Below are 23,936 nucleotides of genomic sequence, written 5' to 3'. Positions count from 1 at the left end.
CGATAATGTGTATAGAAACAGCAGGAAACATGTTTATAAATTATATTGTGTAAATAAAATAGCTATTCTTCTATTGACTAATTTTTTTCTTATTAAAGCCCCGCCTCTAAGCCACGACTTTAATAAAAATGTATTAGTCATCGGATTTAAACTATTTTTTTTGCTTTATTTCTTCCTTAAAAAAGCAGTGTTTGGGCAAAACACAAATTCACTGATCACAATATCCACAATAGGGATACTTCAGATCATGTCTGGTACTGTTAATAGATGATGTCATTTTGTTTTATTTTTCCCCCAAAATGTATTTTTATGTAAAACAAAAATAAAAAAAAAGCTTCATTTGTTTTATTACTTTCTTACGAATGGATTTTAAATTCTATTGTTCCAAATTGAAATTCTATTACGATTAAAAAACGATTAGATATTATTTCAGTGGGAAAAAAGTTTAATCTCGATATGTCTTCGGGGACAAAATACTAATTTCCCCCCGTCTTTTATTGGCTTTGGTACATTGTATTTGGGAAGCTCTTCTATGGAGATATTTATGAGAGTGTTTCAGCCTCCCAGTTTAATCGCGTGCCCTGGAGAGGTCATGTTTAATAACAGCTGTGAGGTGCCTTCGATGGCCCAATAGAATGTATCACAGTATATTAAAACTTTGTGTAGAAATGACCTTTTGTGCTGTAATAATGACCACTGAGAAGGACTAGATCTGAAAAAAGCTCTTCTTTCACATTCTAATAATGGCCGGAAAAAAAATCCACACCAATAGGGGATTAATAGAAAGTGAAAAAAGTTGATTGAAGTTAGAATAATAAAGCTTTCTCTATGTTAGTCCTCTGATAGTCATACTTTTACACATAGAAATATAGAGGGTGTACGATAAATGGAACAGGAGGATTTAAACACGCATGGGATAGACATACGGCTCCTGACGAGACCAACGACTGGTTAAGGTTTGAGTCTTTACAGCAGGAAAAAGATGGGCTGAATGGGTCTGATCTACCGTCAGATTCTGTGTTTCTACCTTTCTACTCTGGGAATCTCCTGATTTACCCTAAAACCCAAGGGGTATATTCACAAAACCTTGAATTTGCTGAAAGGCTAAACACCTAAACCCCCTTCAACCTTCATTATTAGTGTGTGTGGCTGTGTGTGTGTCTGGGTATGTTAGTGTATTTTATTCTGTGTGTGTGTACGTTAGTGTGTGTGTCTGGGTATGTAAGCGTTTGTGTCTGAGTATGTTAGTGTACGTTAGTGTGTGTGTCTGGGTATGTGAGTGTGTGTCTGGGTATGTAAGTGTTTGTGTCTGGGTATCTTAGTGCACGTTAGTGTGTGTGTGTGTGTGTCTGGGTATGTGAGTGTGTGTGTGTCTGGTAATGTAAGCTTTTGTGTCTGCGTATGTTAGTGTACATTAGTGTGTGTGTCTGGGTATGTGAGTGTGTGTGCCTGGGTATGTAAGCGTTTGTGTCTGGGTATGTTAGTGTACGTTAGTGTGTGATGTGTGTGTCTGGGTATGTAAGTGTGTGTGTGTCTGGGTATGTGAGTGTGGGTGTATGTCCGGGTATGTGAGTGTGAGTGTGTGTCGGAGTATGTTATGGTGTGTCAGAGTATGTGTCTGAGTATGTTAGTGGGGAGGGTGTATTTGTGTGTCTGGGTATGTGAGTGTGTGTGTGTGTCTGGGTATGTAAGTGTTTGTGTCTGGGTATCTTAGTGCACGTTAGTGTGTGTGTGTGTCTGGGTATGTGAGTGTGTGTGTGTCTGGGTATGTAAGCGTTTGTGTCTGGGTATGTTAGTGTACGTTAGTGTGTGATGTGTGTGTCTGGGTATGTAAGTGTGTGTGTGCCTGGGTATGTGAGTGTGGGTGTGTCGGAGTATGTTAGTGGGGGGTGTGTATTTGTGTGTCTGGTTATGTTAGTGTGGGTGTGTGTCTGGGTATGTGAGTGTGTGTGTGTCTGGGTATGTAAGCGTTTGTGTCTGGGTATGTTAGTGTACGTTAGTGTGTGATGTGTGTGTCTGGGTATGTAAGTGTGTGTGCCTGGGTATGTGAGTGTGGGTGTGTCGGAGTATGTTAGTGGGGGGTGTGTATTTGTGTGTCTGGTTATGTTAGTGTGGGTGTGTGTTTGTATATGTGAGTGTGGGTATGTGTCTGAGTATGTTAGTGGGGAGGGTGTATTTGTGTGTCTGGGTATGTGAGTGTGTGTGTGTGTCTGGGTATGTAAGTGTTTGTGTCTGGGTATCTTAGTGCACGTTAGTGTGTGTGTGTGTCTGGGTATGTGAGTGTGTGTGTGTCTGGGTATGTAAGCGTTTGTGTCTGGGTATGTTAGTGTACGTTAGTGTGTGATGTGTGTGTCTGGGTATGTAAGTGTGTGTGTGCCTGGGTATGTGAGTGTGGGTGTGTCGGAGTATGTTAGTGGGGGGTGTGTATTTGTGTGTCTGGTTATGTTAGTGTGGGTGTGTGTCTGGGTATGTGAGTGTGTGTGTGTCTGGGTATGTAAGCGTTTGTGTCTGGGTATGTTAGTGTACGTTAGTGTGTGATGTGTGTGTCTGGGTATGTAAGTGTGTGTGTGCCTGGGTATGTGAGTGTGGGTGTGTCGGAGTATGTTAGTGGGGGGTGTGTATTTGTGTGTCTGGTTATGTTAGTGTGGGTGTGTGTTTGTATATGTGAGTGTGGGTATGTGTCTGAGTATGTTAGTGTGGAGGGTGTATTTGTGTGTCTGGGTATGTTAGTGTGGGTTTGTGTCTGGTTATGTTAGTGTGTGAATGTGTGTTAGTATGAGTGCCTCTCTGGGAATGAGTAGAACTAGAAACAATGTTGTTGCTGAAATAGAGTGGAACGTGGCCTCTAGCTACCCAGCTAAGCCGATATACCCCTTTTGTCTGCATCTTCTTTGAAAAAGGTTTTTGATGAGATGCGAGGCTATTGTACTTGTTTTTAACGTAACGCTGGAGAATTTCCATCTTAACATAGTCTGCTAGCTAAACACACAATGCCTTTATCCGATTGAATCCTTGCCATAGTTACCCAAGGACCATTAGCCTTTTACGAACCCCTAATCTTTTTGCCCATTATTCCTATTTGGTCGGAAGACGTTTTAGTCCACACTCTCGCGATTTAGTGCAACGCCTATGTGAGTAATGGGTTAATCGTTTCGATGCCAAATCTATGGAACATATGAGGTCATATCCAATAACGGCAAATTTAGATTTTAGCTGAGCACCGGCGAACGCCATAAAAAATGTCAAGGCCTTCAACCCTTTTAATTCAAGCTTTTAACATTTCTACATAAAGAACCGATAGGCACGCTCGCCAGCATTTTGTATAATTTGAGATAATGACGGAGCTCAGCTGCACTTAGCACAGGGCATCTAATGTTAACGGGGTGGGGGGGGGTTACATTAATCCCTTGTCACGTCCTGGATGCCTCCTCTCTATAGGGGAACAGCGAAACGAAAGGTCATTCCGTCTTACCACCCAACTGCAATTTCCAATGATACATTTCAACATCCTTGGCTTTAATTCCTCCCTCCGGAATAGAAATTCCCCCCGGGGAGAAAACCTTTAAAAAATCTTTTTAAAAGGACTAGAGTTTGGAAGGAGATTAATAATGATGATATCACATACATTTGAATTATCGAACGCTAATTAATTAATGTAAAACTTTTTTTTCCTTTTATCTTTTATACCGCCTAAAATTAATTTTACATTCAAATTAAATTCCAAAAAAAAAAGCACCAACCAACAGCCAAATATATTGTGCTGAAAATGGTTAAGAAGTCTTAAAATTATTTTTATTATTGGCTCAGATATAAAAATAAGTTTTTCTTGCTGTTTTATTAGGTTATTCTATTATTATATTAACTATAAAACCAACGCGCGACCTGTGAATCGAACAGCGGTTACTGTAAATCATATTTTTTTTCTAAATGTATCCAAATTTAAGATTTTTCTTCTTCTTTTTTAAAGGCACACATATTAAATTCTTTATTTGTTTATTTATTTATTTTTAAATTAACTTGTTTTCATTAAAATTGGAAATGGATTTACCGAGATTCTTGTATTTCAGCCGCTGTATGAATATATATGTGCACGGGCATATCCGGTAGAGTAACGGAATTTAAATGAGTAAAATCCCACCCAAAGCCATCAAACGAGACAGGCAACGGTTCTACTCACTTTGGTCTTTATCAAGGCTGAGACTCAATCAAATTTAATGACTTTGGAGTCATCTCCACTCTATTTCTTTTGGAAATTGTACAGCGTGGTGGAGCCGCGTTGCGTCTTGCAGCTTTTTCGGACATTTGGATACTTTTTCGGAGTGCTTTACAGTTTGGGTTCGTTTTCTCCCCAGCACCACCCATGTCTATATGACAATCTATCAATGTAAAGGTTTATTCTTCAGGCTCACTTCTGCTTTCCTATCTTCAGGTTCGCCACCAAGGAAAGAAGCGGTCTCTTGTTCTACAACGGGCGCCTTAACGAGAAGCATGACTTCATCGCTGTGGAAATTAACGACGGGCAGGTGCAGCTAAAATTCTCCACTGGTATGTCTTCCTTAACATGTATGCCAGGGTTTTCACTTTCAAGTTATTCTCCAGCGTCCCCGATACATTACTTGTTGACTGTAACGTAAGATGTCCTAATGTGCCGGCCACCATGATGGGCCTTTATTTTCAAGTCATTGTATAGTTTTGTAAAGTCTTTCTACGTATGGAATACTCGGGATCTCGCGTTTCTGCTACATTCTTACGTTGCCGAAGTATTTGGAGATATCCCTGGAGAAGTCTTGGTTCCATTCATATTTCCTGATGAGGTGCGAGAAGAATAAAATGTCATCTTCGGAATGTATGAGGAGTCTCGTCTGCCACATTCATCAACCACAAGGCTCTTTGTATGGCTGCACTGATGTGTTTCATAACATGTCGATAAACGGCACATTAAAATCTGTGTCACAGGTCCTCTCCGTACCCTCTAGGTGTTCGGAAGTGCTGTGTGGGAGATTGATGGGCTGTTCAAAAGCTGCAGCCGATGCTGTAAATCTCTTTAAATCTGTCTTTGCTGCGACAAAACGATCACAATTGGAGACATCAACGAATTTAGTTTTTGTACACAAGGGCTATTGTATCGGCCGCCGGAGTGCCGCTGAGTTGTATGCTTTTGGTGAAATATATTCCAAATTCCATATTGTTTGTATAGCGCCAACTATGGGGACCAATTCCTTAAAATTCTCAATTTGTTAACTCTTTGAGGTCTTGATGGCCTCGAAGCACATTGCAAATCAACCAATTCTGCCTCTCCAAACTGTATACTCAAACTAATTGGTGGCAGTTTTCTCCAAAAGCAGCTAAAACGAGGCTTGGGCAGACCACCGTGTGCCCAGGTTAACTAGCCAGGTATCCATTGGATTGAAACACCTGCATAACACTGTATTTATCATGAGCAGAAATGTTTTTCTTGCGTAATCATTTACTTTTAGTAAATACAACATGTGGGTTTGTGTGACGTATGTTATACATTTCTACTGTGTTGTTTTAAGGTGAATCCAGCACTTTGGTGACTCCGTATGTACCTGGTGGCGTCAGCGATGGGAAGTGGCATACTGTTCAGCTGCGTTATTACAACAAGGTACAGATAAATGACAATAAATATGATATAATAAAGATGGAAATTTATATTGTATTTCAATCACATCTACTTTGATTTTAACAATTGTGGACTGGGTTTGAAATGGCCAACTACAAATGTTTATTGTGTCTGTATATATTTTTATATTCATTATTTTTTTTAATCTACTATTTATCCCACTTCTGCCACCAATCACATGCTCATGTATTTTGTTTCTTTTTAGCCCAAAACAGGATCCATGGGAGTGGCACAGGGACCCTCCAAGGAGAAAGTTGCTGTTCTGGCAGTGGATAATTGTGATATTTCCGTGGCATTGAAATTTGGCAGCGAGATCGGAAACTATTCATGCGCAGCCGAAGGGGTGCAGTCTAGCTCCAAGAAGTAAATATTCTTGTTTTATCTCAATATTTGCTGGTGTAATCTAAAACAAAAACAGAGCCCATCAACACATTCAAAAATAAACCTTTAAGACAGAGACCGAATTCTACGATTCCTATAATGATGGGAAAGACAGAAAAAAAGCCAGAGGCTGTCTCTAGAGAAACCAAAGACCGCTGGTGCAGATGTGGACATAGAATTACATTTTATAAGCAGACTTCAAGGTTGCAGGTTTCACAAAATATAAGAATCTCCAAATAAAGTATTTTTTTTTTCTTTTTACAGATCCCTGGATCTCACTGGTCCCCTTTTGCTCGGAGGAGTCCCGAATCTGCCTGAAAACTTTCCCGTGACACATAGGGAGTTTATAGGGTGTATGAGGGACCTGTACATTGACAGCAAAAAAATTGATATGGCTTCTTTCATTGCAAACAATGGAACATCTCCAGGTAATGAATGTAAACCAGGGTATTCTGGTGGGGGGGGGGGGGTCGCTTTTCTCACACCTTAGGATGGGAGCAGTTCCAATCTATCAAATACTCAAAGGGACATAGGATTCTCTACTTCTTAGTACACCTCATCTTCTGTACCTGTCTGATTGACAACTGGTGGGCTGCAGACACACACTGATGATGTCAGCACCCGTCTCAGCCAATCAGCTGAGCCCGAGGTTGATGGAATAATGTGAGAATCCACAAGGTTCGGCTCACAAACAATGGATCTAATGAAGATCCCCTCTGCCAATCTATGTAGAAATCACGTCTCTCACTTAAAGTGAGTGACTGTCGATGACTGGAGAATACAACTAACAACTTTCAAAGAACAAGTACATTTTAGGGGGCATCAAAAAAATTACTTTGGCTTCTTTTGACCTGAAATCACTACTGGTCACCCAGTGATAAATCTTAAATACTTTGGATCCGCTAAACGATCATTCTATATTACTGTATGATGTTACGTGAATATTAACTCTGAATACATTGTATCAATAAAATGTGACTTAACCGTGAAGGACATGGAGGTAAGTAGATAGCATGGGTCACTTGCCACAGAGTCATCTGTAACATTGATCATGGTTTTTTTTTATAGGTTGCCATGCAAAAAATTCATTTTGTGACTCCAACCCGTGTAAAAATGGGGGCAGCTGTTCAGTAACTTGGGGAACGTATACCTGTGATTGCCCTTTAGGATTTGGTGGCAAGGACTGCAGGATCGGTAAGTTTCAATGAACATATATATATATATATAAGTATAAGTATCATTTCGAGGGCTATTCAAGTATCTTCTGATGGTAACTGAGTGTGTGTTTTGTGTTGCATAAGTGGTAATGTGTTATTCGACATGATCATTTATGCTTATAGATGTTTTCATGTTAAGATGGATCTGGTTGGAATTGTATCTCTTGCACTTGTACTTTTGTTGAAATAAAGAATAAAACTAAACAAAGTAAAACAAAAACTAGTTTAATGGAATGGATTTTAATTATATTTGAATTTGGTTAATTCTCAAATACTAGGAATTTACCAAACCCCATTTATTATTCCATTTAGCGGAATTCTTTTTTGTATCTATGGGTACACCAAGTGTTGCAAGTGTTTTCTGCCTTTCAGCCATGCACCATCCACACTATTTCAACGGCAGCAGCATCTTGTCCTGGGATTTTAAGAACGAAGTGAAAGTTTCCATCCCGTGGTTTCTCGGGCTGGCATTTAGAACACGAAAGGCACATGGGGTGTTGCTTCAGGCGTACGCTGGACAGTACACAACCATCCTGTGCCAGGTGAGAGTAAGTCTTTAATCCTTGTCTCAGATGCCAGTGTAACACTTCACAAATAATTGCTTTGCTCAACAATCTTTCTTCAAAAGGAGAAAAAAAGCTTGCAATGCGTTATAAAGCTAATCGAGATATGATGAGGCTGACACATTCTTTTCATGTATTTAGATACTCCGGTATCTTTGTACGTGTACTTAAGTGGTAGTGTAGACTTGAGTGCTCTCTCAGTCCTTACTTTAGTTCCGTTGGTCTTGACTTCTTGAGACAATGTTGGCTCGCCAATGAATAAGCGCTCATATATTTTAAATAAGCTATTTCAAGGCATTGAGAAATTTAAACCTCCTCTGGACCAAGGAGGACCCTCTGCAGATAGAGGCCGGTGGATTGTGTGTCTAGTTGGTAGAAATCCCTGGAAGGTCTGTTAAAGACATTGATGTTTTTGTGGCACGTCCCTCTTGCGAGTTGCTTCTATATAACATGACTTAAAGCTTAACTTTCAGGTTAGCAAAGTAAGACTTGTTTGCTCTTATGACACCCCTACAGCTTGTCTCTGGCCTGGTGTCATTCTCTGTCAGCCGTGGGTCCAGCCGAACGTCCACTCTCCTCATGGATCAGATGATGGTGAATGATGGAAGGTGGCATGATCTTCAGCTGGAGCTGAGAGACGTGCGCAGCGGCCGAGAGACACGTTATGTCATCACCATCAACCTGGATTATGGGTTCTACCAGGTAACCTGCAACAGCAACTATGTTTGTATTACCCAGAAAACAATAAAATGATGTCAACATTACTCGTTATATAGAAAGGCTGCATGAGTTAAAATTATTAAAGGTTAAAAAATATCACCTTTTGCCCCATCACCATATGCAAAGATGTGGATTAGATCATTATGTATACAATACTCACGATGCAGGGTTCTTATCTTTGCTCCAGGACACGGTCACTGTTGGCAATGAACTGCATGGTCTAAGGGTCAAACATCTGTACGTCGGAGGAGCGCTGGGGACACATGAGGTGCAGAGCGGTTTAGAAGGCTGTATTCAGGTAAGGATAGGTTTTAGCCTCATACCTATAAAATTAAAATATTAATACATATGACTTAAAGTAAGTTCTGTCTTTTTGCCTAGGGCGTTCGTCTGGGGGAGTCACCGAGTGGCATTACTTTGCCCAAGCCAAGCAATGCATTGAACGTCAAGAGCGGTTGTAGTGTTCCCAATGCCTGCGATTCCAGTCCATGCCAGGGTAACAGGTCATGCGTGGCGGAATGGATGGGTCATTCCTGTGTGTGCAACCCAGGTGAGTTAAACATATACAAGGTTATTTAACTTTATAGTTATACTTTTTGGAATCTTACGACAGGGAACAGACAGAGTTCTATCAAGGATCATATGTTAGAACCTGTGCATGTTTTAGTGTGCGTGTGTATTAAAATGGACTGCATTTAGTCATGGGTATCCAGTAGGACGGCTTTGGTCTTCAAAGCTAATAATAAAAACCCCACAAACGTGCATATGTCCAACAACCAACCATTGTAATATTAGTAAATATATAAAGCGATTAATAACTATCAAACATTGATTTGTTTCTACCAACTGGGAACGATTTTAGAGCGTTCCCAGTTGAGAGCGTTACGGAGAAATGACATCACTGGATACAATAATCGATATCTTGTATATGTACAGGGATATGTAGAGTATAGATGTATTATATACCCCCCTATGAAGGTTTGCATTGATTGATTGAGCTTTTTCTTGACTGTTCCAAGTGCTCATCGTTGAGAGGGGGTCTGTTTTTCCCTGCAGGGTATTATGGGGGGAACTGTGTTGATGTTTGTCAGTTGAACCCCTGCGAGAACAAAGGGGTTTGCCGCCATCACCCAAGTACGCTTTTGGGTTATACCTGTGAGTGCAGAGAGAACTATTTTGGACAGTACTGTGAACAAAGGTGAGATACATTAAAACTAACAATGCATACGTAAACGAGTGTGCTTTAGTTGCTTTAAAGAATTACATAATCTGTCTTAATCTGCTATTAATTTATGGTTCCGGTTCCTTTTGTTTAGGTTGGACCAGCAATGTCCCAAAGGCTGGTGGGGGAACTTAACTTGTGGCCCCTGCCATTGTGACGTCAGTAAAGGTTTTGACCCAGACTGCAATAAAACGAATGGACAATGTAACTGCAAGGTAAGAGGTGGTCCACTAATTACATATCGTGGAATTGCTTATCTTCAGCACAAATAAATAACAATAAAACACAGAAGCCTTTATTTTTTGGTAATAATAATATAATATAATAATATTCATTGGTTTTCATATTTTTTTTTTAACTCTAGGAGTTCCATTACCGTCCCAAAGGAAGTGATACCTGTTTGCCTTGTGATTGTTATCCTACTGGCTCATCGTCAAGGTCATGTGATCAAGACACAGGCCAATGTTACTGCAGGCCTGGTGTGATTGGACGTCAGTGCAACAGCTGTGACAACCCCTTCGCTGAGGTGTCACCTAGTGGTTGCGAAGGTGAGGTCTTGACCCAGTGGTCCACTTCGACTTGCATGTGTCCACGTGGTTGTGATGGTCATCTGGGGGCTATGAGCATATATCAATAAAAAGTTAGCTATGCAGTTTTTACTTTCATCAGTATGGTGGATATGTACCTTGATACATCATCTTCATTAAATTTGGAGGATGGCAGAATGTGCGTCCATAGTGGAGCACTCTGATTTGTGTCGTTGGAATTTTTCATTGGCTTTTTGTGAGATGGTAGAACGTTTGCAATTACTCGTGCATTCCATAGGACTCTACTTTCTGGGCCTGGCATGACGTCTCCAGTTCCCAGCTGTGGGGTGAACTGGGTAGCGGTAATGGGAGCATCTTGAACGCCAATTCACACAAGACCAATGGTAGAAATCCATCTTTGTCTAAACGAATGAATCACGCCGAAACAATAACGCCATTGTGCACATAACTAATGCCTCCGTATATTGTTATTAATCTTTGTAAAGGTACTGTAGGCTTGTGGCTAATTAGTTAATATATTACCTTCTGACAGATCCTTCTGTTTATTGCAGTTATTTACGACGGGTGCCCAAAAACATTAACAGAAGGAGTCTGGTGGCCCAGGACCAAATTTAGCCTCCCTGCAGCTGTACCCTGTCCAAAGGGCTCCCTAGGTGAGTAACGCTGTATTCTAAGCTGCGGACATAGTGGCTTTATCCCACTGAGCGCCTTTTGGTTTAAAATCTTCTTTCCACCCCGTGATTCCAGATATCCGATACACAGTTCGCTGTCAACGTTCCTCGCAAATATTTTTAACATTTCTGCCAGATTCATGGCTGGGAATTGCTAAACATTGCTGATATCTGCCTACTATGTTTTCATTCCGCTTGTCACTTTGCTGTCATAAAGCTGGAGAGAAGCCCTGTGGCTCTTTCCTGTACTGCAGTATATGAAACCAGATTCGGAATGAATGCGTTTAGTGGTAACGACACACAAGGTTCAGACGTCTTTGCTGACTTTCTCCAATACCTTGCGGCTCGACCATGACCTTTTCCAGATCGCCTTATTTTACAGAGGTTTTATAGCAAGGTGACAGGCCGTACATATACATAACTCCATACTACGGAACCTCCAGGTTTGACCCTGAGTCTCTGGATGACTTTACTCAATTTCCAGACAGGAGAGCGACATTTGTCCCTCTCCTCACCCACTTACCCTCCTACTCTCCACTCACTTTATACTCTCTGGGTCTAGCCCTGCCCCTATGTGTGCCTAGCTCCACCCACATGGATGTCTAGCCCCACCCACGCCTAATGTAGCCTCTCTCCCTGAGGAGCTAGAGGCAGTTTAAGACCCGGGCCTTTTAGCTGATCACATTATAGTACACCCTCGTCTTGCTGTGGGATATTTTCCGCGTTAACTACCGCAGTGCTAGAGTCAATAATTAATGGTTACCATCAATTTAAGAACCTACCTGCCTAATGTATGCAGTACTTTCACTAAAATGCGGGATTACTTGTAGCTTTAAAAGCAGAAAAGGCAGATTTCACATAAATTTATTTTTAATTTTAATTTATTTATAGGTATTACATTACATTTTTATTAATAAAGCGCCAGCAGATTCTGTAACATTAAATATTACTATTTTCAGTTAATGAATTTCTTTGTTTTCCTTCTTTCTCAATTGTTGTACTTTCTCACAATACCCAGGTCTGAGGGGTAAAGGTGAGGATCTCGACTGCTTGCCTCCCTGACTCACCTTTGTGTGTATTATTGTGTGTATTATGGCTTTAATCACCCTTTAAAAAGTTTCCTACTTCTGGCACTTGCATATTATAATGCCTACCTTCAGCGCACTGCTTAGCAGACTGTTCCCATGACCTTGCTTTTTAAGTTTGGTTTTGGGGTCTATTCCATAAATTTGACCCAAGATGGGCCAAAGGTGGTACCAACCCGAACAATATTGGATATTTATTAGGAGTGGGATACACCGGCTGAGCATTATGAGTGATTTCACCATATTCCCCCAGTCAAGGTGGCAACCTTGGAACATCATTGCCGGTACTATTGGATGCCCAAACCTCGCCCAGAGATAATTATTGATTGTGTGTTAGTTTTAAGAGATTAAACATTCAGAAGAAATAATAAAATCACAGATCTGCTAAGGTTTATTTGCTTAACATACTAACGACTGCAACTAATGGTAGGACAGCACCTTTAACCAGAAGCCCATATAGAACATGTGTTTTGTATGGCCTGGTTAAACAGAAGGCCACAGAGACCCCATATGGACTCATCTTGGCTCATTAGCAACATGGCGGGCGGTGTATTCAGAGATTCAGCTCAAGTGCCCCTAAAATGTTTTATCTGCACCTGGCCGGTGTAAACTTGGGCTTAGTGAATAGACCCCTAAATCCCGCTTAAACCTGACCCTTAACCAAGTGCTTACGCTGCTGCTTTGCTGCTTGCAGAAGAATACCCCAAGCTTAATACAAGCGCTTGCTCCTAATGTTGCTTTTCCTTACCCGCATCCCGGCTTTTATTACAATTGATGCGTCCTACGGTGGATCTATTTGCGACAGCCTGAAACATTCAGTATATTATTTGCAGGGACTGCCGTCCGACACTGTGACGACGTGAGGGGTTGGCTGGAACCCGATCTGTTTAACTGCACCTCGCCTGCTTTCATGGAGCTCTCCGCTCTGGTAATATACGATACTCCCTGACGATGACGCTTGTAACATTTAGCGGACATTTGGATCAAAAAGTAACCATGAAGTCTCTTCTTCCCACCAGCTGGATAACATAGAAAGAAACGAAACCGAGCTTAATACCAACGAAGCCAAGAAGCTGGCCTTACGTCTTCGGTCTGTGACGGACCGCATGGATCAGTATTTCGGGAATGACGTTCACGTTACGTTCCGCCTGCTGTCTCGTCTGATGCAGTTTGAGAACAAGCAAGAAGGCTTTGGTTTAACAGCAACACAAGATGCCCAGTTTACAGAGGTGATCATAGCCGCGCTAACTTTCCATGTTTATTGTTTATGTAATACCGTAATTATCCCACCCCATGGAAGCTTTGCAAGGCCTTTGCTTCCTTTTACTTCCGTAGGAGTAAAAGCAAAGTTTGCACCGTAACTTCAGCTGGATAATTATTTTGTTTTGTAGAACCTTCTGAGGTCCGGAAGCTCCATTCTGACGTTACGGAACCGAGAACACTGGGAGACTCTGTTACAGAATGAGCAGGGCAGTGCCAGGCTTATGGACCTGCTCCGAGAATACAGCAGTACTCTGGCCAGGAACATGAAGCTCACCTACCTGAACCCTGTCGGCTTGGTGACCCCAAATATTAGTGAGTAGACTAAAGGCATATAACCTTCCCTGTGCACCACAAACAGAATACTGAAGCTTCAAGCAGATATAGGAACTTAGGTTGAAAATAAAGACACACTTCCACGAAGTTCAACCTTACTGTTGATCCAGAAGATCTTTTTTTCAACCCAAATTACGATACTTTAAATTATGTTACTTTCTATAGCCAATGAAGAAAGCTGTGTGTTAATGCCCATTCTCATTGGTGAAAGCTGATCGTTTTGGTCAACTTTAAAAGGGGTCCGCTTAGAAGACGAATTTACTTTTTTGGATTTCGCCCTTTGGATTTTTTGGCTATAGTAAAAAATACACAAGGTACAGGTTGTTTTAATAAATACATTTTAATGATAAAGTTTGTGCAAGCCACACGTCCACGTTAATGGTATTTTATGCTGAAGGTTTAGAGATTTGCTAATGTTTGAGGCTCGTATCTTCAGAACTTGGGTTATTATATAACTGGCGTGAAAAGCTACAAATTAGCCACACCAAGTTACTAACCTCCCTAAAAAAACCTCTGTGTAAGTGGAAATCCGCGTCTCAGACGCTCAGCTGTGGGAAAGCCTGTTACACAGTCTGTGGGATCAAGCGGATGATGGATAGGAACAGCAGCAGCAAAGAAAATCTGTATTATTAGCCAAAGAATAATAAAAAGAAATTCTCTTTCCTAACAGTGCTTAACATTGAACGGGTGGATAACCACATTCCAGCAAGAAGGCACTTCCCAAGATACCAGAGTAATATATTTCGGGGCCAGGTGCCCTGGGATCCCCAAACCCATGTAGTGCTTCCCATCTCGGTCATCACATCACCAAAAACAGAAGGTAATTTAATTCCCACTTTATTTATAGAGCGCATCAGTTTCGTGCCGTCTCAAAGACAAGTATTCCTTCGTTCCAAGAATGTCTTCCATTGTTCCATTGTCCACATCTTTCTCCATGCTTCACGGGTTGCCTAGTTCAAAAAAATCAACATCTTTTGCTTTTTAACATAATGGAAACAATTTTTTTTTTTATTTCGATGCATTTACACAATATTGACAGGATGTTTTGTTTTATCTTTTTAAAAGCACAACCTACAATGTCTCCGGTACCAACCACCCCTAAGACCAACATGACCGCTGGAATAGCCCCATCAAAAAGAATTGTGCCTGATCCAGAACCAGCAGCCACCATCCTGATACTCATCGTCTATCGGACTTTAGGAGAGCTACTCCCTGCACGATATAATGCAGACAGACGGAACTTCAGGTACGTCGTTACGCAGAAGTTTGAGAAGGAACCCTGTGTTAAAACCCAATGATTAAATTCATCCTGCACTCACCAGTCAAATACTTTTAAATAATTTACTATTGATGATTAAATTAAATCTTTATAAATGTATTTCTTTAGCAATGTAATTGCGATTTGTCATTGCAGGCTCCTGAAGAATCCAGTAATGAATTCACCCATTGTCAGTGTGTCCGTGTTACGGGACCAGTCCTTTATCCACGGGACATTGGATTCTCCCTTTGTTCTAGAATTCCGCCTCCTGGTGACGGAGAATCGGAGCAAGCCACTCTGTGTGCAGTGGAACCAGTCTTCCCAGTATGTTGATTTAAAAATTCCCAATCCTGCCCCCACCCCGACCCGGTCCAATCCCTGTAATGACCTCACACGTCTCCTAAAATATAAACATATAAATATTAGTATAGATAAATCTGATGTTACTTACATCGCAAACATACATCTAGCAATGATAATGCACAATAATATAATAACTTTTGAACTGAGTACACACAGGGGAAGCAAGTTTAGAAGACAAATGGCGCTTACCCTGTTCTCCTGACGAATACCTGACTAAATGGGCCCTCTCATACTTACACTTACACTCATACACACACTTACTTTGCAATGATATAATGCACATAAAAAGCATAACCTCAATATATGAATCAACCCAATGCCACTTCATTTGACCGCCTTTTACTTAGACCAACATGGATGTTTTTTTACATGGATGTGTTTTTACACCTTATCTCAAATTGTAATGGTTAATTTTTCACTAAAATATGTTTCCTCCTCATTCTGACTCACTTTTTCATCTTCACATTGTATTCTCAGAGTCGATCCTCCAGGGAGTTGGACGGCAAAGGACTGCGATCTAATTTATAGGAACTCTACCCACGTACGCTGTCAATGCTCCCAGTTTGGAAGCTTTGGAGTCCTCATGGATGGATCCCACCGAGAGGTAATCATAATTAGCCAAGAGTTTATTGTATTTAGGGTGTCAAGGAAGGTCAAGTGGGGCTCAATTGAATGATGGATACATCCAGATCTTCCTACACCCAGGAGAGTTCCACCAATGTCTCATCTGTTCCCTGCTCCATATGCATATAATTATCTTTGTATTATTAAGGGTTGGGTGAGCATCTACAGTATCTTTTGTCTTGTGTTTATGATAATATCTTAATATGGCTGTCAGTTCTAACTGTACCATCTTTTGGTTTGGACACACAGCAGCTGGAGGGTGATCTGGAGACCCTGACTATCGTCACTTACTCATCAATATCCATCTCCCTGGTGGCTTTATTGGCAACATATTCCATTCTCACCTTTCTGAAGGGAGTGAAATCCAACACCCGTGGTATCCACTCAAACATAGCAATGGCGCTCTTCTTTTCAGAACTTGTGTTTTTATTGGGCATCTCCCGCACAGAAAGCGAGGTAAGAACCTGTATACTCAAACTAGCTTCATATGTGCTTACTGTGTATCTGTAGAGCTAATTTCCTTATGATGTATTTGGGTGAAACCAGCACTTTTCTGGATATGAGAATCTTTTCCCCAGTTGGTGAGAGTTCCAAAGTTCCCTTAAACAAAATGTTCAATGTCCTGTGTGATCTGAGCCTCTGTTCTTTTGTCCGTTCTCAGTTCCTCTGCACCGTGATAGCCATCCTGCTGCAATATTTCTTCTTGTCCACCTTCGCTTGGCTTTTTGTGGAAGGTCTTCATATTTATCGTATGCAGACGGAAGTCAGGAACATCAACTTTGGTGCAATGAGGTTCTACTATGCCATTGGCTACGGTGTTCCAGCCATTATTACCGGTAGGCACATTCTTTAAGGACTATATATATATATATATATATATATATATATATATATAATAAATACCTGTATTTTGTGAGCATGAGGGTCAGTTCTAGTACTGTTGGTACATAGGAACACCTAGAATATAGCAGAAGAATTAAAATATTCCAAGAGCAAAGTCTATAAGAAAGTATCCCTCTGAGGCTGATGAGGCATCATTATTTCACTATTTTATTTTTCTTCAAGGCTTGGCAGTGGGACTGGATCCAGAAGGATATGGAAACCCTGACTTTTGTTGGATATCAGTCCATGACAAGCTTGTGTGGAGTTTTGCTGGACCAATCGCTGTTGTCATTGTGGTAAATATTAATCACAAATGTCTAGCATTTGAAGGCAGATCTTACTGTATAATATGCTTGGTCAAATTATAATCCCAGAATTCTTAAATATTTAGAGACATTGATAGAGTTTTTTTATGGAATTTTGTAGGATCTTAGATACGTTTCAAGGTTCCACAGGTTGATCGAATATTGATATCTGAAGCTCATTAATGTTCCTTTGCATTCTTTCTTGGCGAAATTAATTGTAACAAGAAAATTATACAATGTCTTATTTTTCTTTAACATCCAATCTTTTAACTACAGAAAAATGTCATATTTATTTCTGCTTTTCTTTCTGTACTATGAAACTCATCGTGTTTTAGCTCAATGGCGTCATGTTCCTCATGGTGGCCAAGCTGTCTTGCTCCCCTGGACAAAAGGAAACCAAGAAAAAATCTGTGCTGTGAGTGTCTCTTCACTTCATGTGTGTGAACAATGTAAATATACAGATTATCGACACATCCATAAACCTCAGCTTTATTACCCCGTTGTTTGTTAATCAGGAATTTAGAGACACAGATAGGGGACGGGGCCTTATCTTTCTGTCTAGAACCTACGACTTAAACGGTGTTCCTTATTTTTATATCTTTCTCTCTGTTCCTTGTAGCACGACTCTGCGAAGCGCCTTCATCCTTCTCCTGTTTATTAGCACAACGTGGCTTTTTGGGCTGTTGGCTGTAAATAACAGTATTCTGGCATTGCACTACCTGCATGCTATTCTCTGCAGTTTGCAGGTAACGCTCACCGCCTATTGCTACAGCCTTTTCAACTAAAATGATGCTTTGTTTTTGTGGATCAGGTAGAAACCCTTTTTAAGACCAGATTTGACATAATGATAAATATTGTCTACTTCCACAGTAATTCGGGGATGACTCGCCAACGCATTTCAGCGTAACTGGCTATTAAACTGCTTAAATGCGTACAATTTATATATAATAACAACAATGCTGATTGGATTATCTATACATCCAGTTACTGGAAACATCCTTTTGTTGATGAATCTCTTTGTGTATATTTACAATGTATCTAATAACTCTTTCTGGATCAGTGGAGAAAGCAATTGCTTTCCTTTGTAACTCATTGCTTATTTTTTAATGCTGAAAAAGGAGTTTGATATACAAAATCTGAGTCGCCTGTAATTTAATTATTCCTGTTATTTCACAGAGGACAAAAAAAGGTTAATTTAATTGGCGAGTTAAACAATTCAAAATGTTTGTCTAGGAACTAGGTGATCACCACCAGCTAGGGACATGATTTAAGGAGATAGGATGTGTTTACTCTAGTGGATTATGATGCTTCCAGGTGTCTCTGGATATAACCTGACCTCTCTGTGGACATTTCTGAATGTCCATCTCGGTTATTACCAACTCCGCTTGTAGGTTATGGAATGTAAAGTGGAATAATTGCTGTGATGTTCCACTCACGCAGGGTCTGGGTCTACTGATACTCTTCTGTGTGTTGAACGAAGAAGTCAGAGAGTCTTGGAAATCGATCTGTCTTGGGAAGAAGGGACAAGGAGAAGAAACTTCACGCCAGACCCAAATTGGGGTATGATGATGCCGTATAGCAGCGATGTTACTGTGACTGTTGTTAATGACTATAGATTGTAAAGGTCTGACTGTTTTTTTTCTCTGTACGTATAGGGACCTAATGCTTATAATAACACAGCACTGTTTGAAGAGAGCGGCCTTATTCGGATTACTTTAGGAGCGTCTACAGTGTCCTCGGTCAGCAGTGTTCGTTCTGCACGGACTCATTCCAGCCACAGAGCGTACCTGAGGTAGGTACTCCCCGGCAATACAATTCTATACAAAGAGATGGAGACAAATGCTACAACGGGGCACAAGTCCAATCAAGTGGCCCGGGACTATCAAAGGGACCAAAAAAATGCACACGGATTGTTTAAAGTTCACATTTCAAGACCCTCTCGCTAAAAAAGTGAGGTATAAGTGCTGCTCTGGATCTGGCGTGCCTTTTTGTTCATTGAAGTTGTGATGAAGCTCAAAACTAACATTCATGCCATCACCAGTAACAATGAGTCTTCATAGACTTCACAAGACTTGTAAACAGTGGTATTTGGAACGTTGGCATGCCGCCAACTAACACAATGATTGAGTTTGTAGGCATTAAAAGTTTATATTGATTTTCTTGCCAGGGATAATATTGCAGCTCGGCAAGGATCTGCGGTGGATCCCAGCCTGCTGAGCCACCACTCGGGTCCGACAGACCTTGACATCGCTATGTTCCATCGAGATGCGGGTGGAGGTAAGGATCAGGCATAGTTATGCACATCGAAACACTCGGAGGTGATACCATTCACACAAACTTGTCTTCTCCGACCAGGGGAGGATTCAGACTCGGACAGCGACCTGTCCCTAGATGAGGAGCGCAGCTTATCGATTCCATCATCAGAGAGTGAAGAAAATGTGCGCCCTCGCGGCAGGTTCCAGCGTCAGTTCAAACGGGCAGCGCACAGCGAGAGGCTGCTCACCAATCCAATTAATCACAGCCCCAAAGGTAAAGAGAAGCCTCGAATATCTCAGCCTTTCTGTATCGCCTCATTGATGCCAAACTGAACTTGTTAGACACATTTAGAACTGTATCAAGCACTTTGTTGATTTTGATACTATGTGATAAGTATAATAAGATATGATAAGACAAAGGACATTACTTTGCTTTGGGCATCTGTTGTTCTAACTCAGGACAGGCCACCACTGATCTCCAATAATTGTCCTACGGCCATGAGCAAGTGTGTTGTTTATGAGAGATTTCCTACATATATATATATATATATAATAAAAAAATAAGTATTTGAAAATGATACTCTTTTTCTTAGATGTGGATGGCAACGACCTGATGTCCTATTGGCCAGCTTTGGCTGAAAGCGAGGGTCAGTCTAATTCATTGCAAAAGTGGGGTTCCGAAAGGAAACTCGGACTTGACTTGAACAAGGATGCTGCGAACAATAACCAGCCAGATCTGACCAGCGGCGACGAGAACTCCTTAACCCATTCTCATAGGCAAAGAAAAGGTAACTGCGTTGGCTTCCTCACGACTTGCGGGAGGTATTAGTTGGCAATCAGATAATAGTAACATAGTTCATAAGGTTGAAAAAAGACCAAAGTCCATCAAGTTCAACCTATATACATATTGTGTCCCTACTGTGTTGATCCAGAGGAAGGCAAAAAACCCTTATGAAGCAGATGCCAATTGCCCCATACCAGGGGGAAAATTCCTTCCCGACTCCAAATATGGCAATCAGAATAAATCCCTGGATCAACGTTCTGTCCCTATTAATCTAATATCCATAACTTGTAATATTATTGCTTTCAAGAAACACGTCCAGGCTCCTTTTGAACTCTTTTATTGAGTTTACCATCACCACTTCCTCTGGCAGAGAGTTCCATAATCTCACCGCTCTTACTGTAAAGAACCCCCGTCTGTGCTGGTGTAGAAACCTTCTTTCCTCCAACCGTAGAGGATGTCCCCTTGTTATAGATACAGTCCTGGGTATAAATAGGTCCTGGGAGTGATCTCTGTACTGTCCTTTTCCATGTCAGTCGTCCCCAGTGTTTTCCCATTTAATACATATTCCCAGCCTGGATTTTTCTTCCCCATGTGCATAACCTTACATTTATCTGTGTTGAACCTCATCTGCCACATCCCAGCCCAAGCCTCCAACCTATGCAGATCCATTTGTAATCGTGCGCTGTCCTCTATTGTGTTAACCACGTTACAGAGCTTAGTATCGTCTGCAAAGATTGATACTTTACTATGCAATCCCTCTACAAGGTCATTAATAAATATATTAAAAAGAATAGGACCCAAAACTGACCCCTGTGGTACCCCACTAGCAACAGTCACCCACTCAGAGTATGTACCATTAATAACCACCCTCTGTTTCCTATCACTGAGCCAGTTACTTACCCACATACACACATTCTCCCCCAGCCCAAGCATTCTCATTTTATGTACGAGCCTTTTATGTGGCACCGCATCAAATGCTTTGGAAAAATCAAGATATACGACATCCAGCGATTCACCCCGATCCAGTCTTGAGCTCACCTCCTCATAAAAGCTGATCAGGTTAGTTTGACAGGACCGATCCCTTGTAAACCCATGCTGATATGGAGTCATACACTTATTTTCATTGAGATACTCCAAAATAGCATCTCTTAGGAAACCCTCAAACAGTTTACACACAACAGAAGTTAAACTAACAGGCCTATAATTCCCCGGGTCACTTTTTGTCCCCTTTTTGAATATTGGCACAACATTTGCTATGCGCCAGTCCTGGGGAACAGACCCTGTCACTATAGAGTCCTTGAATATTAGAAATAGGGGTCTGTCTATTACATTACTTAACTCCCTTAGAACGCGGGGGTGAATGCCATCTGGACCTGGTGATTTGTCTATTTTGATTTTTTTTAGGCGGCACTGCACTTCTTCCTGGGTTAGACAGGCGACATGTACTGGGGCAGTTATCTCATCCTGCTGTATATTACCTGGCATTTCATTTTCCTCTGTGAATACAGCAGAGAAGAATATATTTAATAGATTAGCTTTTTCCTGATCCCCGTCTATAACTTCTCCCTCATTACTTTTTAAGGGGCCAACGCTTTCATTGTTAACCTTTTTACTATTTATATAGTTAAAGAACATTTTGGGGTTTGTTTTACTCTCTTTGGCAATGAGTCTTTCTGTCTCCAATTTTGCTGCTTTTATCTGATTTTTACATATTTTATTTTTTTCCCGATAGCTTTTTAGTGCTTCCTCACTGCCTTCCTGTTTTAGTAGCTTAAATGCTTTTTTTTTGCCATTTATTGCCCCCTTTACATTTTTATTTATCCACATTGGTTTTCTCTTGTTCCTGACTCTTTTATTCCCATACGGTATGTACCTTTCACAGTGAGAATTTAAGATATTCTTAAAAATCTCCCATTGAGCGTCTGTACTCTTGTTTTTGAGGACATTTTCCCAATTTACAGTGTTAAGGGCTTCTCTTAGTTGATCAAACTTTGCCCTCCTAAAGTTCATAGTTCTTGTGGCTCCTCTAAGAGTTCCCTTATTGAAGGACAAGTTATAATGCATCATATTGTGATCACTATTTCCTAGATGCCCCCTGACCTGCACATTAGTTACTCTGTCAGGTCTGTTGGTTAATATTAAGTCCAGTAGGGCGCCCCCTCTGGTCGGGTCCTGTACCATTTGGGACAGATAATTATCCTTACTTATAGTCAGAAACCGGTTTCCTTTATGAGATTCACAGGTCTCTGTTTCCCAGTTTATGTCGGGATAGTTAAAGTCCCCCATAATAACCACCTCATTGTGATTTGCTGCCTTGTTTATTTGCTTTAATAATTGATCTTCTGCTGCTTCCATTATATTTGGTGGCTTATAGCAAACCCCGATCAGTATTTTATTATTTTTCTTTCCATATATTTCTACCCATAATGACTCCACATTATCATTTCCCTCACATATATTCTCCCGCAGTGTGGCCTTTAGGCTGGACTTTACATAAAGGCAAACTCCTCCCCCTTTTCGTTTTTTCCGATCCTTCCTGAATAGACTATACCCCTGTATGTTAACCGCCCAGTCATAGCTATCATCCAACCATGTCTCTGTTATACCCACTATGTCATAGTTTTCTTCAGACATTATTAACTCCAGTTCGTCAGTTTTATTGGTCAGACTTCTGGCATTAGTAAGCATACAATTTAGAGGTGTATGGTTTTTTTCCCTATGAAGCCTATCCCTATTAACTATTCTAACCCCTCCCTCTGCTCCACCCCCAGGTACATTTATAAGCCCCAGCTCTCTATCTACACTATCTTCCCCTTCTATATTGTAGTTTCCCTCCCCCCCTTTCCCTAGTTTAAACACTCCTCCACCCTTCTGGCCATCTTCTCCCCGAGCACAGCTGCACCCTCCCCATTGAGGTGCAGCCCGTCCCTACCGTAGAGCCTGTATCCGACAGAGAAGTCGGCCCAGTTCTCCATGAACCCAAACCCCTCCTTCCTACACCAGCTTCTGAGCCACTTGTTTAGCTCCCTAATCTCCCGCTGCCTCTCTGGTGTGGCACGTGGTACAGGTAATATTTCAGAAAATACTACCTTGGAGGTCCTTGCCTTAAGCTTGCTACCTAAGTCCCTGAAATCATTTTTAAGGACACTCCGCCTCCCTCTCACTTCGTCATTGGTGCCAATGTGCACCATGACTGCTGGGTCTTCTCCAGCCCCTCCCAGTAATCTGTCAACCCGATCCGCGATGTGCCGAACTCGAGCGCCAGGCAGACAACACACTGTTCGGCGATCCCGGTCTTTGTGACAGATCGCCCTGTCTGTCCCCCTAATAATTGAGTCCCCCACTACCAGCACCTGTCTGCAAATAATTGTTAAATAAAGTGAAGTTTATCGCGGAGTGGAATGTAATTAACTTAATAGGGAAAAAAAGACTAGTGGGTTATAAAAAATAAAAAAAATTTCTAATCATTATATTTTCACTGCAGTAGAATAACTATGTTCTAAAAATGTCCCCTAAGGGCATTGTATAGTGTGATTTGTGGCAAAAAATTAAGCTTCTGGACAATATCATTGCTCCCGTATGGATTTACTTATGTATGAAAATATCTCCTTGTTCACTGGCACGACCACGAGACGGGGAAAATTACTTTGGGAGTCTTCACTAAAGTGAAATGCCTTTGGCAATATCTAAATCTTTATTCCGTGCGTCTGAAATGAGCGGTGTGATTTCTGTAGCAGATCTGTTCTGTGAATTCTGATTTACACCTCTGTCCAGGACTAGAACCGCAATCCTTAAATTAACCCTTTAACCAGGTAAGA

At 41.1% G+C, this 23,936-nt stretch overlaps 1 protein-coding gene across 1 annotated transcript in view; it reads left to right on the top strand.

The window, feature by feature from the left end:
- LOC149276784 (cadherin EGF LAG seven-pass G-type receptor 3-like) overlaps positions 1-23,936 on the top strand; it is an 89,085-nt gene that overhangs the window by 22,954 nt on the left and 42,195 nt on the right. The window contains exons 4-33 of the mRNA XM_089503316.1: positions 4,430-4,545; positions 5,538-5,626; positions 5,850-6,007; positions 6,290-6,453; positions 7,094-7,219; positions 7,615-7,784; positions 8,322-8,507; positions 8,713-8,823; positions 8,907-9,075; positions 9,582-9,723; positions 9,842-9,962; positions 10,112-10,295; positions 10,847-10,948; positions 12,885-12,979; positions 13,071-13,280; positions 13,443-13,626; positions 14,318-14,467; positions 14,713-14,893; positions 15,062-15,229; positions 15,746-15,872; positions 16,142-16,358; positions 16,471-16,728; positions 16,958-17,070; positions 17,415-17,494; positions 17,699-17,825; positions 18,520-18,639; positions 18,735-18,871; positions 19,247-19,350; positions 19,435-19,608; positions 19,928-20,122. Coding sequence (XP_089359442.1) covers positions 4,430-4,545; positions 5,538-5,626; positions 5,850-6,007; positions 6,290-6,453; positions 7,094-7,219; positions 7,615-7,784; positions 8,322-8,507; positions 8,713-8,823; positions 8,907-9,075; positions 9,582-9,723; positions 9,842-9,962; positions 10,112-10,295; positions 10,847-10,948; positions 12,885-12,979; positions 13,071-13,280; positions 13,443-13,626; positions 14,318-14,467; positions 14,713-14,893; positions 15,062-15,229; positions 15,746-15,872; positions 16,142-16,358; positions 16,471-16,728; positions 16,958-17,070; positions 17,415-17,494; positions 17,699-17,825; positions 18,520-18,639; positions 18,735-18,871; positions 19,247-19,350; positions 19,435-19,608; positions 19,928-20,122 — 4,478 coding nt within the window. The remainder of the gene's footprint in view (positions 1-4,429; positions 4,546-5,537; positions 5,627-5,849; positions 6,008-6,289; positions 6,454-7,093; positions 7,220-7,614; positions 7,785-8,321; positions 8,508-8,712; positions 8,824-8,906; positions 9,076-9,581; positions 9,724-9,841; positions 9,963-10,111; positions 10,296-10,846; positions 10,949-12,884; positions 12,980-13,070; positions 13,281-13,442; positions 13,627-14,317; positions 14,468-14,712; positions 14,894-15,061; positions 15,230-15,745; positions 15,873-16,141; positions 16,359-16,470; positions 16,729-16,957; positions 17,071-17,414; positions 17,495-17,698; positions 17,826-18,519; positions 18,640-18,734; positions 18,872-19,246; positions 19,351-19,434; positions 19,609-19,927; positions 20,123-23,936) is intronic.

This window comes from Sceloporus occidentalis, unplaced genomic scaffold (genome assembly GCF_023333645.1).
Source record: "Sceloporus occidentalis isolate IW3139 unplaced genomic scaffold, rSceOcc1.0.p SCAF_225, whole genome shotgun sequence".
Classification (NCBI taxonomy): domain Eukaryota; kingdom Metazoa; phylum Chordata; class Lepidosauria; order Squamata; family Phrynosomatidae; genus Sceloporus; species Sceloporus occidentalis.
The sequence above is the reverse complement of the archived record's forward strand: the minus strand, read 5'-3'. Positions and strand labels throughout refer to the sequence as shown.